At 41.6% G+C, this 15,170-nt stretch overlaps 1 protein-coding gene across 1 annotated transcript; it reads right to left on the reverse strand.

Moving 5' to 3' along the window:
- Positions 1 to 9,532: 9,532 nt before the first annotated feature.
- Positions 9,533 to 13,329, reverse strand: LOC311034075 (uncharacterized protein; the record flags this gene model as incomplete). Its single annotated transcript, XM_084041818.1, has 6 exons — positions 9,533 to 9,586; positions 10,038 to 10,137; positions 11,222 to 11,339; positions 11,605 to 11,737; positions 12,176 to 12,243; positions 13,308 to 13,329. The coding sequence occupies 6 exons, from the start codon at positions 13,327 to 13,329 to the stop codon at positions 9,533 to 9,535; spliced, it is 495 nt and encodes a 164-aa protein (XP_083897944.1).
- Positions 13,330 to 15,170: the final 1,841 nt, after the last annotated feature.

Below are 15,170 nucleotides of genomic sequence, written 5' to 3' on the forward strand. Positions count from 1 at the left end.
TGAGTACCAATCCGTGCGTGTGCGGGATTTTTTTTTTTTGGGGGGAGGGGGTACCCAAAAAATCTTGAACAAACAACCTCACTTGCTCATACTGATATAACATATAATCTATCAATAACTATAAGTGTAGATGTCAAAGTACAGTCTATCACCAGTGACTTTATGAATGAACATACATCACAATGATCATATTATTCAACATATATAAATTGGCTATGAAGAAAACAATACAACCATATATTCTTCAGAATAATTCTTTTTACTGAAAAATGTCTTCTACATTGGAATGATTTAAGTGAATTTAATTAAAATGTGTAATTATTCAATTAAAATCGAAATCATGTACAATATCAGATGTACTCAAATGTACATCTGCATTAAACCATTTAGTTTTTGGTATATAGTAACATAGCTTTTCATTGTCAAGTATTTAGATAATCTTGTCTTTGTTAAACATTGTTAATTTAGGAGCCTAAATAAAACCAAATTTCTATGCCTGATTTACATTTACATTTAATAATCTAATGATTGAATGCAATTCAATTACAATTATCAGTTTATTTAAGTACACATATAAAATGGGGTGAAAAAAATCAATTAAGGTTTCTATTTCATTAATGAATTCATATATTCATTGAGTGTATAGATATATAGCCTAGTCTGTATATTCATTCATATAGGCTACTCGTTGTTGATAGACCATACATGTACTCATTATATCCACAGATGATAGATAATTCATTCACTGTTCATTCTATCACTGTACAATTTTTGACAATGTTGACTCATTCAGAGATAAAGTGTAAATATCTAGGGAAGACAGCTCATTATTCTATTTTCATTATTTTGGATTTTGACTCTAAAGCCTGATTCATGCTTCATTGTACTTGTACGACCGGGGTCACGCAGCGAACAAAGCCGAACGTTACTCGCTGCGCAACACTGTCGTGAGACGAAGTATAGACCCGGGCTTCACCATAACAGCAGTAGCGGACAGCGTTGCCAGTTTGCGCGAGAAATACACAGCCAGGTCTATGAAAACAAGCCCAAAACAAGCGACTATTATGCCACATTAAAAAAAAAGGAGAAATAGCCAATCTACAAGCTCACAATGACTCTTCATAGAAGGTCTATGAAAACAAGGTCTATGAAAACAAGCCCAAACAAGCAACTAATAGGCCACATATATGGAAAATAGCCGATCTAGCTCACACCGCGTCTTCATAGATAAATCAGCCCAAAGTCGCTTATAATAAGCAGACATGGCAACACTGGTAGCAGAGAGGAGACACGTTTTACCGGCCGTTACATTCCCACTACAGACTACGGAGCGGTTACTGATATGACACCTGAATTCACCTCACAGGAGGGTTTTAAATGTTTATCTTATATATTACTTGTAGATCCTTGATGACTGCTGTCAAAATTATAAATGCACACAGTGCAAAATGCATGCTGAAGCTGGCATAGCTCCATTAAGAACCTCACTCCGCTATACAGCTCCGAGATGAGGTTCTATGTGGTTGTCATCCAGAATCGGTGGAACGTCCGCCAAGGCTCCGCTATTTACCCTTTTGTATACATCGTATCCCAAAACTAATGGTAGATTCCAAACCGCACGGATGTTTAAGGTTTGGTCCGGAGCATAATATTTTAGGTCCGGGGCGAAACTACCCTTTTAAATCGCTTATTTAGTCAACCTGTGGCCATATTTCCCATTGTAGCCAAACGGGGAGCAGTACTGGCAGCGGACGTAGGGAGGTTTTCCGGGTTGAATGGGAAACATGGCCACAGGCCGACCAAATAAGCGATTTAAACGGGTAGTTTCGCTCCGGACCTAAAATATTATGCTCCGGACCAAACCTTAAACATCCGTGCAGTTTGGAATCTACCATTAGTTTTGGGATACGATGTATACAAAAGGGTAAACAGCGGAGCCTTGGTGGACGTTTCACCGATTCTGGATGACGACCACATAGAACCTCATTTCGGAGCTGTAAAGCGGAGTGAGAGGTTCTTAATGGAGCTAGCTAAGGCAGCACTGAGGGGCGAAGACAGGGACATTTTTGGGGGTATTTGGGGAGAAACTTCTGTGGAGCATGGACTCGTTTCTTTTTAGTGAAAGGAGTAGCCTACTGCTCTCTGTGTCGTCTTCGTCGGAGTCGGACATTGGGGGCTAGGCTACGGTAGGACGCAACAGGGGCTCGCTGAAATAATATAATTATTTGCTACGTTAGTTGTTTATCGCACACCGTAGCAGGTCTCATAGATGCCAATCACTCGAACAATGCACGAAACTACATAACGTTACCTAGCCCAGTAGCCCTGGTCCAGAGCGTTAGTGAGTTCTCTGCTCTCTAACTTTAGAGAGAACTCACTAACGCTCTGGACCAGGGCTAAACGTTACCGAAAATATTTAGCAACGTTTCATAACATTACGGGCACATGTTAAGAAGTTTGTACTTAGTTATTATTAATCTCCCGTATCCCATTTTCCTCTGCAATCAGTGAGTGCGTCACTGTGGATGCGGCATATCACGACTGTGTAACTTCAGACAGAGCTGCTGAGTGGAGCCGCTGTCGCAGCTGCATTCAATTTGAGTAGATGCAGAGAGGGGGGGGGCAGGCAGGCCCTCTTTTAGTCAGGGGATATTAAAAACATCTTGGAATAAATTCCTTACCAAAAAAAAATCTTCACCAATGTGTTTGTAAAGGTGTCTAGTAACACATCTCACAAAGACTGAAATGCAGTTTCCCTAGGATAATTTTTGACAGCTCCTGAAAGTTGGGGTACCCACCATAACCTTATGTGGGGAAAAAAAAATCAAAATTTAATTCTGTTTTTTTCTAAAAACGGCCATAGCCATCCTTTTCCAGGTATACTTTTTGTGTAAAAAGCCCATTGAGATTGGGCCGTTTTTAGCCCAAGGAGTGGTTTTGGTGCAAAACAAATGCTTGCAATGGATTCAGAATCATAAAAACACCCTAGTTTGACTCCTCACATGCTACTTAAACAGAATAAAATTTAGATTTTTTTTCCCCCCACATAAGGTTATGGTGGGTACCCCAACTTTCAGGAGCTGTCAAAAATTCTCCTAGGGAAACTGCATTTCAGTCTTTATGAGATGTGTTACTAGACACTACAAACACATTGGTGAAGATTTTTTTTTGTAAGGAATTTATTCCAAGATTGGAAATCTTTCTGCTAATATCCCCTGACTATTTCACCAGCACTCAGCTTATATTAACTCGAGTAGCATATTTTTGGTTTAATTATTATACCGCGCCCATTCCCCGAAATTGCGTAGTTGTCATTGGGAATTTCGTACCTGCGTACCGAGACCTAGAATTGCGTAGTTTGTACGCAAAATGCATACAGGTTGGCAGGTCTAACTTAATGCTTCATTAAACAAGAGTCACACAGAAGTAGTGAAAATATCAGATCTACACGTTTCAACCCGACAGCAACGATATTTAAGTTATTTGTCATATCTGTGCTGTGCAATTTTTGTTTACAAAGCCTAAAAGCCAAACAGAAATCAAAGTTCAATGGAAAACCACAATTCAATTGTTAATCAAAATTATTTGCATGACAATTAAGTAGAATTCCATGATAGTGACAGCCCTAGGATTAGGTCTACTTACATTTCAACTTCATCAGCCTGGTAAGTTAGGGAGGAAAGGGCCAGAAAGGCCACACTCAGCCACAGTATTGTCTTGCGCATCCTGTTGCCTGCTCTTGTGTCTGCAGGCAATGAATTCTGTAGCTCCACAGATATGTCTTTTATCCTCTTCAAGCACACACACACACACACACACACACACACACACACACACACACACACACACACACACGAGAGGGAGAGGTACACACACAAGGTCAGGTGTTCAGAGCATACAATATGTGACGCACTCACGCAACTATCAGGAGATTTTATGGACCACAAATCCCTATCAGTGGGTAGAGCCCCCTCCTGTTTCAAAGTCGCTATAGTAATCCCAGTACAAAAAAAGCAAGACAACTAGTCTAAATGCAAAATGATTGCCGTCCCATAGCCTTCACCCTCATGCTTTAATAAGCATAACAAAAGCTGATCAGCATTGCCTCCTACCCTAGACCACCACCAATACCACCAAATCTGTCCTCTCCACCCTGGAGAAGAAGTAGTCCTATGTGAGAAGGCTTTTTTTGTGATTATAGCTCTCAACACCATAGTTCCCTCCAGACATTCAACACGTTCGCAAACACACATTAGATGTACCAGTCCACGTAAGAGCAGTGAACAAGGAAAAACTGCTTTCATGTATTATGCTCCACACAAATGGAACAAACTTCAGGGCTCTCTGAAACTGGTGCGATTGGTCTCAATAGAGACATTCAGGGTGCTTCTTGAGGACACACTACATAGTGACTGCACCCGTTTCATGTAACACTATGTTTATTTGCATCTGTGACATTGTAATGTGATTCAAATGTTTGTTATCGTTTCTCATTATGTATGTATTTTATATGTTGTTATCAGGGCGTCTTTGAAAAAGAGAGCTTGCTCTCAATGGGCTTCCCTGAATAAATAAAGGAAAAAGAAAAGAAAGTCGACTCGACTTAGTTTATCTCTCCCTTTTCGAGTCACTAATGGTGTCAATTTTGTCCCCTGTACTTTTTAATTTATAAATGGATGATCTGTCTAAGCAGTTAAATGCCTGTAACACTGGATGTATGCTGGGTGATAATCTAGTGAATAATCTGATGTATGCGGATGACCTGGTGGTACTGAGCCCAAGTAGCGCTGGGCTCCTGCAGCTTCTCAACATTTGCACTGTGTATGGTATTGAAAATGATGTCATGTATAAAGCCAGTAAGAGTGTTGTTTTAATCTGTAGAACTAAAGAGGGCAAGGGTGAAATCTTTCCCGATTTTAAACTTTCTTTTAATGTTCTCAATGTCTGTAGTAAGGTCAAGTATCTCTGCCATTTTATTACAGAACACATGACAGACGATGATGATATTCACAGACAGTGCCGTAGGATGTATGCACAGGCGAACATCCTCCACGTAAATTCAGCATGTGCTCTGAAGCAGTTAAGATCACTCTGTTCAGAGCTTACTGCACACCACTCTACACTGCCCACTTGTGGTCAAGGTATAAGAGAGCTAGTTTTCAGAAACTGCAAGTTGCATATAATGATGCAATGAGAATTCTAATCAAAAGGCCTAGAAGATGGAGCAGTGCAAGTGAAATGTTTGTGGCTGCAAGAGCAAGCTGTTCTTAGGAATCTAATGCACAGATTCATGTGCCGTTTGGATGAGTCTGAGAATAGCATCATTGTCAATATAAATAACCCTGTGAAGAGTTGCATCAGATATACCTCTAGCCTTAGGAGACATTGGCGTAACTGCTTGTACCTGTATTTATAACCGTCCCAATTTATTGTGTAAAGGACTGTTTTTAATTCATGTTTATTGTTGGAGTCTGTATTTGTATGTATCTATGGACCTTGAGTCTGCAATAAAGACATTCATTCATTCATTCATTCAGGTACCTACAGTAGGACTTAACCCCAGACTGTGAGCAACGCCAGGATGTGAGGATGGGCTCCAACACCTCTGCGCCCCTGACTCTCAATACAGGAGCCCCCTAGGGCTGTGCTCTGAGTATCCCTTCTCTACTCCCTGTACACCCACGTCTGCATGACCACATACACCTCCAAGTTTGCTGACAACACCGACAGTGATAGGGCTGGTCATGGACGGCAATGAGACAGGCTACAGGAGAGAGGCATAATGGTGCCAGAACAACCTGGCCTTAAACACGGACAAGACCGAAGAGGTTTAGCCCGGCAGAGAGCCCCCCCCCCCCCCCCCATCTACATTGTTAGCACTGCGGTGGAGAGGGTCAGCAACTCTCACCAGCTGGCAGGTGCGTGATAGGTGATATTTTAACAACTCCCAAGGTCCCTTCAGGATTCAAAATGTCCAATGTTCTTCAACACAATAGATCCCGCAAGACTCGACATGAAGCTCTCTATGCCTAGGCCTGCACCTGACCATGTGCAGCTGGATATTGAACTTTCTGTCAAGCCGTTGTCAGGTGGCACTGTTATGACCCTGGCTTAGGGATTTCAGAGCCACAACAAAAATGCAGTTAAAAAGCCAAAATTAATTATTTAATAAATAACCAAAAACAACAAAACAAGCAAAGACTAACCAGATGAGCTGTGATAATCTGTAAAGTCAGTAGTGTAATGTATGTCTATGTAGTGTGTGAGGTGCAACACACCTCCTCAGTAGACCTCCTCAGTAGTTTGTGACTGTAATCCCATGAAGCTCAAGGACATTAAATCAAACATTCAGTTTATACATACCCCTGACTGAGTAGCTGCAGATCAGTGATAGGTTCTTTGAATGTTTTTTTCATAAAGCCTATATCTGCAAAAGCTTTTTTTTTTAAATGGTGGTGAAAAACTGGGGACTGGGGAGACAGGCTTTAGGAATGGAGCACTGGGCCCAGGTGCACATGTCCCGCAATGAACTTTAGGCAATCAATCACTGCTCCCCAAGTCCTGAGAACCAATAAGAGAAGACAAATGAGAAGGCCAAAGCAAACACAAAACATAACCAAATAAACTAAAGGTGAAAAACAACAACAGCCCCTTCCTGTACTCCCTGTACACACATGGCTGTGTACGGCTGCAATGTCCTCATGTTGATGACACTACACTCATGGGGGCTGGTCACTGGTACCGTTTTTCTGTAAATACATACTTTTATTGCTCCTAGTATTGAGGATTTCTTGTATAGTATTGTATGGCTAAGAGCATTACACACTGGCAATATGGTGCCGGGAGAACAATCATGGACTGTAGGAGGCCGAGGAGGGAGCATGTGCCAATCTACAGCGATTTGCTGAGTTGCAGTCGAAAGAGTCAGTCACTTAAAGTTGCTTGGCACACACATGACATTTATGACGACGACCTTAAGTCGGACACTCATACAGTACCACGTATGTGGTGAAAAAGGTACAACAACGCATGCAGCCAGGTAAGGAGACCACAATATCTGAGGAACCAACAAAACAATTTCCCATGTACACAAGATGTTACAATGAAGAAACCTTGAACCTTGAAAACACAAACACACACACACACACACACACACACACACACACACACACACACAGTTTCCCAGCAACAGTTGAGTAACTGTTGACTTTGATAAGAGGTTTGATGAAAAAGGTAAATAGTGGAAAATCTGGTTTAGACAGGTTTAGTTGAACTTTTGCATTAAATAATTAAATAAAAGTCAACATTAACATGGACCCTAGCATCTAGCACACCTATTATGGGGTGAACATTCAGCAACATAGCAGGTCTACAAGCTCACAACGCATCGTGATTTGACACATTGTTAGCTTGTACAGTAGATTTGCTATTTTCTGCAAAGTGATTTGGTGTGGATGGAAAGAGCTGACCTAGAGCCCTGGGGGACCCCTGGTCACCTATAGGGTTGAAGTGGTTAAGTATAACACAATAATTCTAATCACTATGCATTTATCCTATACTAGAGTTTCGGGGGGCTACGCCCCCCTCAACCCCAGCCGCGCACGGGGCCGAGCGTGGCCGCGTGTATATTGGGGGACCCAAATCGCCGGAGTAAAACTGTGGAAAAGTTAAAAAAAAAAAAAAAAAAAAATTGGAAAAAAATATATTTTTGATGTTTGAGGGGGACCCCCGCGGACCCCCTGCTGGTCGACGGACCCCCTGTGGAGTGTTGGGACGCGCGGGGACCCCCCTGGAACATGGCGGACCATTTCGGTGTTTTTTTTTTTTTCATGAAGGTGGTTGCTGGCGCTGGCTGTGCAAACCTGGCAGCCCAGCGCATGCTGCCGCACGTTACACCAGAAATGGTGCCTGGAGAAAATGGTGACCAAAAAAAAAGTGTGGAAAAAAAGGAAAAACCCCCCGCAGCGGCTGGCTGCTGTTGTGGTGATGAGGTTGTGCGCACGGTAAACGGTACGAAGCTGCCTCCCCTTCCGTTTTGTCCGACATTTGGTGAGTAGAATTAATTATGTTGCGCGGTGGAAAAGGTGTAGTGACCAGTGAGATGTCCCCTACGCGAGGCGTAAATTCAGCGCGGCCGGCGTGGCGAGTCAGTTGGCGACATGTGGTCTGGCGGTGCGTTGTTTATTCGATAACAGAGCTGTGGGGTGTGGACACCGAGGGTGCGGAAGTTGGTCGCCATTTATATAGTTAGATTAGAAAACCTTTTGGTTTATTTCTGGATCATTCTCATTCAGATTATTTACAGTAATTCACTCAGTCCTAGGTAAGTAGTAAGTAAAAGCCTTGCACATGATCCACATGCGTGTGCACATGCACAGACAGACACTGTTTGCATGGAGGGATTGAGAATCATTTGAGTTTCTGACAGGGTTTATAACAGGGGTATTCAACTAGATTAGACAGGGAGCCAACATGGTTAAATGAATTGAGGTCGGGGGCCACAGGCCTAAACAAAAAAAATAACCAAATGTTCATGGTTAACCGTTTAGCCGGTAACTGTCAAGACATTTGCAACCAGTTAATACCATTGGTCACACACACACACACACACACACACACACACACACACACACACACACACACACACACACACACACACACACACACACACACACACACACACACACACACACACACACACACACACACACACTTATTATTATTATTATTAATTCAAAAAAAGTCCTGCACATTGTCTTCACTTACAAAACTATGTATTACAGTACAATGTTTTGATTAAACTATTTATTACAGTACAGTGTTTTGGTAAAATTACCTTCAAGTATCTGAATAAAGTGTCTTTGGAACACAGCATCCTGTTGAAGTGTCCTTGAGCAAGGCATTGCACCTGTCCATTTACTTTTAGAGATGACTGTGTCATAAAAAGATAATGATCCAACTTCAATGTGTCAAAAAAAAATCACACCCAGTGTGAAGTGAGCGGTGCTATTTGAGTTATTAATTTCATCATGCATCTCGGTAGCCAATCACAGCACGCCCTGCGAAGTGACGTGCTTACATTTTTTGCATTATTATTAATTTCATCATGCGTCTCGCTAGCCAATCACAGCACGTCCTGCAAAGCTTAGCCTATGGGCGTGTTTTCCACAGCATGGCGTCACAGCGAAAGTCAAATTTTCACGACTGAGAGAAAAACTTTCACCACGGATGGGTCCTAAACCCTCTTATAGGAGCACCGCTCAAAAATGCAGATACACCTAGATACTGGAGGTATTTTAAGTACATCGGTACAGTCAATCATTCAACCCAAGATGTCCAGAGAGGAATGGGTCGATCTCACAGAGAATCTTTATCATGATTGAACTTGCAGCAGATCCTTTGTTCCTCACTGCATCGATGACAAAACGTGCCTTATCACTTTTCGCCTGTCATTGCGTTGGCCTCTTCCAGCTCAGAATAGTTTAACACCTTCTTCTCGTAAAGTTTGTCAAGGAGACATTTGAGACACGGATCAGAAATCACGTTGACGAAGCTGCTCAGCAAACAGTCTCTCTACTGGACGACTCTGTAAGTGATGAAAACATAAAACAGAACGTGCTCTGTAAGAATCTGATTTTGAAACAGTTTCTGACTTTCATTGAACCAGTACAGTCTAAACCCACATTGAGACAAAGTTACTTTTACAAGCCTGACCTGGCCAAGAGACATAAATATGACACAGCTTTGTCAGAATGACAAAATATATACACATCAAAGCAGGAGCAGTTACTGGTAGTAAGTATGTTCATGGTAATCCTTTTAAAACTCCTAAAGTTTCAATTTGTTTATAAAGTAATCAATCAAACAAAGAAAAACAAACAGTACAGCAGTACCATTACACGGGCTTGTTTCCATTGTGGTCCTATGTATTCAATAAATCAAGAGGAAGAATGTAAAAAGTAATTGATTGAATGATCACTGAGAACATACTGTATAGTACAGCCCTAGTTTCTATAAGAACATCCAGGTACACATACCTGTTCCTGACCCATGGGCACCTTCATCTGACCCATGCTGCTGGTCAACATGGAGTCGTTGTTGAGGTCATTCTGCTGGGTGAGCTGGACAGACTGATGACTGAGGAGAGAGACAATAGAAAATGAGGGGATGAGGAAAGTTCATTTTGTGATTGAATACTTTATTAGTCAGAAATGTAAACATCATGTGGTACAGTCAGACATTAAAGCTAAAAGGATAACACAGAACTTCTGATGAAAGTTTCCCAGCTAAACAGCTGTTCAACGCTAGCACCATAACTATAACGATAACAATTAATATGCCGTTTAAAAAAATCTTCCTACCTGAAGTGGATGGCAAATACTATTTGCCATCCACTTTGTTAAAAAGGTAGGTTTTAAGTCCACACACAACTATAATGACAATGATCGCTCATTTGTATCACTTTCTGAGCAATAATGTATGAAGGATAGAACCTCTGCCAGACAGACTGCAGACTGTGAGCAGTGCATTTGTTTATAAAACGTTTCAGCATCAAGCCTTCCTCAGTGTGTTAAGAAAGTGGTCAGTGGTGTTGTGTGTATCAGGAGGGACTGATAGACAGACAGACATGACAAGGACTTCAGCTGCTGTCAGTAAAAAATAAAAAAAAAACATTAAATCGCGCACGCGCTTTGCACATGCGCCCCCGCACTTACGCACCTGCCCAGACGTCCGTCTTCGTGGGCAGGATGAAAGTTGGTTGAACTCAGGTGATATTCTCGACCAGATCTGACTAGTTTTCGTTTGACTTGATTTGGCCTCAATCGAGACGTCACTGATTTGTCCGGGTCCTCACCGTGCTGGCTCGGAGGGTTTAAAAACAAGGCATAAAAACAGTAAAGGCTAAAAAAAACATACGACCCTGCTAGTGGTAAAAAGTAGATTAAAACCAAGTAAAACCAAGGCATAGTGGAAAAAACCTAAGGATAAAACTAAGAAAAAGCGTTGTTAAAAAGGTACAGTAGGTTTTTAGTCCAAACACAACTATAGCGACAATGATAGCCGTGAATCATTTGTATCACTTTCTGAGCAATTGTATGAAGGATAGAACCTCTGCCAGCCAGACTGCAGACTGTGAGCAGTGAATTTGTTTATAGAACGTTATACAGAACAAAGTGAGTATTTTTTTCTGATAATTGACTCTTAGTGACTTTATTCTCACCTGTTGCCTCCCACATTGTCCTGTGGACAGCCAATCATATCAGAGGAGCCCTGGGAGGGTGTGGTGCCCTGGCCCTGCTGCATCATGGGGGATTGGGAGGGGAGCAGGGGGCTCATACCTGCAGTGGAGAGACAGAGAGCAGTCAGCCAGGCTGAGGTACCACTCACTTTACTGAATGCTATCAAGACGGAGCCACCTCACAACATGGCCACCCTTGTGGCGCCATCTTGTGAGGTTTGAGAGGGGAGGAGAAGGGTCTGGTGGAAGGTGGTGGCGAGGCCAGGCCTGTACTGGTACCGTAGCTGGTACTGTACTGTACCGTAGCTGGGGCGGGAAGGGGAACTGCTGGGGGTTGGCCTGGTGGAGGCAGGGGTTGCTCATACCTCTGGCGGCCACGTTGAAGCCCTGAGCCTGCGAGGCCATGCTCCTCTGCTGCTGCACCTGCTGCATCAGCGGCTCTGCCTGCTGCCTAAGGTAGTCAATCGTCATCATGTCCCGCTGACGCTGGCCCAGCATCTGGAGGTGGCGGCGCAGTTGAAGAGAAAAGACAAATTAAAAATGTTTATCCATTTGATTATGTAACCCAGTGGTGCACAAACTGTGGGTCAGGGCCCCACATGTGTCTGTGTACAACAACATCTCATGAGCAGAGTATGCATTCCCTATTTGCATCGTTCCCAAGTTTGCAAGTTTGGAGAAAGAAAGCTCTGGCTACTGGTTGGTGATGGGATATATACTGTTCAGCCTAAAGCCATGCACACTTTACTACAGAACAAAATGTGTCAGTTCAGATATTATATACTATACATACTGTATCAGTAGTGTATATATCAGTAGTGATGGGACAATCAGTTTAGATATTCCTAATTCAACATGTCTTTAGTCTTTCCCTGACATCAAGGACATTTTCTTGCAAATGTTAAAATTGTTAGTAAATGTAGTTTGAATACGTACGTATATTTCTAGTAAATGGGAGTACTCCGGATTCAAGACTACAGAGGAATAGACAGGAGTGCTGCGGGCTGGAGAGGAGAGGAGAGGAGAGGAGAGGAGAGGAGAGAGACATGAAGATGTTTGATTTTTAAATAAACATACTGATGGAAAACATCTGTACAAATCCAGGTGTGTCATTTGAACGAGAGAGAGAGAGAGAGAGAGAGAGAGAGAGAGAGAGAGAGAGAGAGAGAGAGAGAGAGAGAGAGAGAGAGAGAGAGAGAGAGAGAGAGAGAAAAGGTGAAACAGAGATAGAGGTTAGGGCAGAGATACAAGGAGTTTTTTTTTTTTTATAATGACAAAAAACAGGGAACACTAGGAGCACGAGAAGGACTAGGAAGGCACTTGCAAGTTTCACTTGTAGCCTATATGCACAAATCAAGGAGACTAGGTCAAACACTAAGATACTCACAGACAACTATATACAACAAACAGACTGGCAGTGAAGGGCAAACAGAAACACATTGGAGGCACAGGTGCATATGTATGGACAATCAACACACGATTGGTTAGGGCTTAACAAGACACAGGTGAAAAACATTTGCAAATAACAGGGTGAGACAAGACAGGTAGCAGCAAACAGGAAACCCTATAGGTCATCACTACAAAACAAAAGGTACACAATTGTAAATTAAAACTAGAACTAAGAAGATATATTTCTAAAATATGTAAAGAAACACAACGGTTATATTATTAGATTGAGCTGACTGTTTTTTTAACTTGTATTTTTATTCTCTTAGTCAAAAGCATTATAAATGTAACTGTTGTTTTACATTCTTTTGCCTAATAAAAAATTCAATCAATCAATCAATCCCCAGTTTGATTTGCTGTTTCAGTTTTGTATTGAGGCATGTGAACCTTTTTTTAACCACACCAGTTTGAATTCAGTTGTTTGAGTTGTTTAACGTGTTGTTTTTGCGTTTTGAACCTGGTACGTTCGGTTTATAAACCCCTGACCTTAATTTGTGCCACGCTGGCATGGAATATGCAAGTGAGAACGAAATAGTTAACCTTTCATAATATAGATGGAGAGTGGAAATGTGAAAATCAGGCCAAATGGTGGTGTCGAACCCCAAACTTTGTACTTACAAACCACTGACACAGCTCTCGCACATGGGAACAAAATACGTACGTTTGTAGAATTTAAGTGGAGTGTGAAAATGTTGCTATTAAATCTACAATTTGTAAATTTACATTTTTTAATATCAAGAATGTATGAGCGATATATTTTGATGAAAACCACTTGAATCCGTGCATCCATATTCCTGGTGGGAACGTTAGCCCAAAAAGCCCATCTATGATCTCACAACGTGGCACGCTGTGATGCAACAATGATAATAATGAAGAACATGTACTTAAACCTATTACATGAGTGTCTTAACAGGGACACCTCAATACATTGCCAGCCAGGGCTCAAACCTGTGACCTTCTTTTTCCCAGGTAGTCTCTACCCATTCAATGGGCTATTGAACCCATCAAGACCTGAGGCCGATTCTACAACTGCCCTCTAAATCAGTAGTTCTCACTCTTTTTCATAATTCAAAATTATTCAGCATTTTTCAAACACTTTCAAGAATTTTCAAAAATGCCAAAAGTAGTAAAGGGGTGTAAAACCCTACTCACTTTCAAAACTGCCCTAAAAAACACCTTCAGGAGGCTGCAATTCCAAAGTGGCCCCTGTTAAAGTCTTAACCTTCAATCAATCAATCAATCAATCAATGCTCGTGGCACGAAGCGACGCGCTGTGAGCTTGTAGATCTGCTATTTTTGAATAGCCAACGCAAAAATCTAAAATGACACGAATGCTTTCCCGGTTTCAATGGGTTAAACATTTTCATGTTAAAGGACTCCCAAATGAATATGTGTTTGGCCACGGACCCCATCTGAAAACATTTTGTGCCAGGGGTCCCCATAAGAAGGTTTTGCGTGTATTAATACATTTTCACAGTCTTCTTAGGAGTCAGGAAATGAAACGGGCAACACATTGACTGACCGCTTATTGACGCATTCTTGATGATTCTTTCATAATGGGAGTGGAAACAAATATAGACGACTCACTTTGTCCTGTGTGTTACAACAATATTTATAATAATCTGTGCACAATAAAGAAAACATCATTGTAAAATGTGTCAACTCATCCTAATTATCTGTACATAACAATAAAGAAATCATCGCTGTAAAATGAGTCAACATCTATTATATAAAGGCAGAAACATGAAACATCTCAAATTAAATTGATCCCTCCAAGTCTTAAGACTAACTTGCTAAACAGCAAACATTAAGATAGCAGTGTGGACAGGAGATACAGTATGTCTTCACAGAGCTGCAAGCCACGTTAAAGGAGTAGTTCACCCAAAAAATGACTGATTTTCTATCAATTACACGCCCCATGAAGCATTGAATTCATGGAGATGTTTTAGTTGTTGTCGCATTCCTACGCCAATAATTTGATTACCAGCATAAAGATGCTAATGTATCCGATAGGAGACTCAAAGGAATCCGTTTTATTTTTACACCCGGTCATTAAATTATTGGCTTAGGAATGCGACAAAAACAAAAAAAAATCCAAGAATTCAAGACTTCATGGGGTGTGTAATTGATAGAAAATAAGTCATTTTTTTTGTGTGAACTATTCCTTTAAAAACAAGAAAAAAATGGAACCGAGGCAAAGTGTTCCCAACTGTGTATCACTCCATCTTTTACTGATGGGACGGTTTAACCACTAAAACCCTGGCATGCCTTTTCTGGGGTGGGACGGGGACGGGGACGGGGACATTCACCAAGAAATGTGGTGTAGACGGAAAAAGAAGTGGTCCAAGTACGGTCGTAACTAAGTAGAGTCCGTTTCATTAAGACTCAAGGGTTTAAGTGGTTTAACAGAAAGGTTGGTCTTCGTTCAGATTCAAAACACAATGCAATGCAATCAATACAGCCCTAAATGTAATGGTGGAACAAA

Source organism: Gymnoscopelus microlampas, assembly GCF_963454915.1.
Source record: "Gymnoscopelus microlampas genome assembly, chromosome: 18".
NCBI lineage: Eukaryota > Metazoa > Chordata > Actinopteri > Myctophiformes > Myctophidae > Gymnoscopelus > Gymnoscopelus microlampas.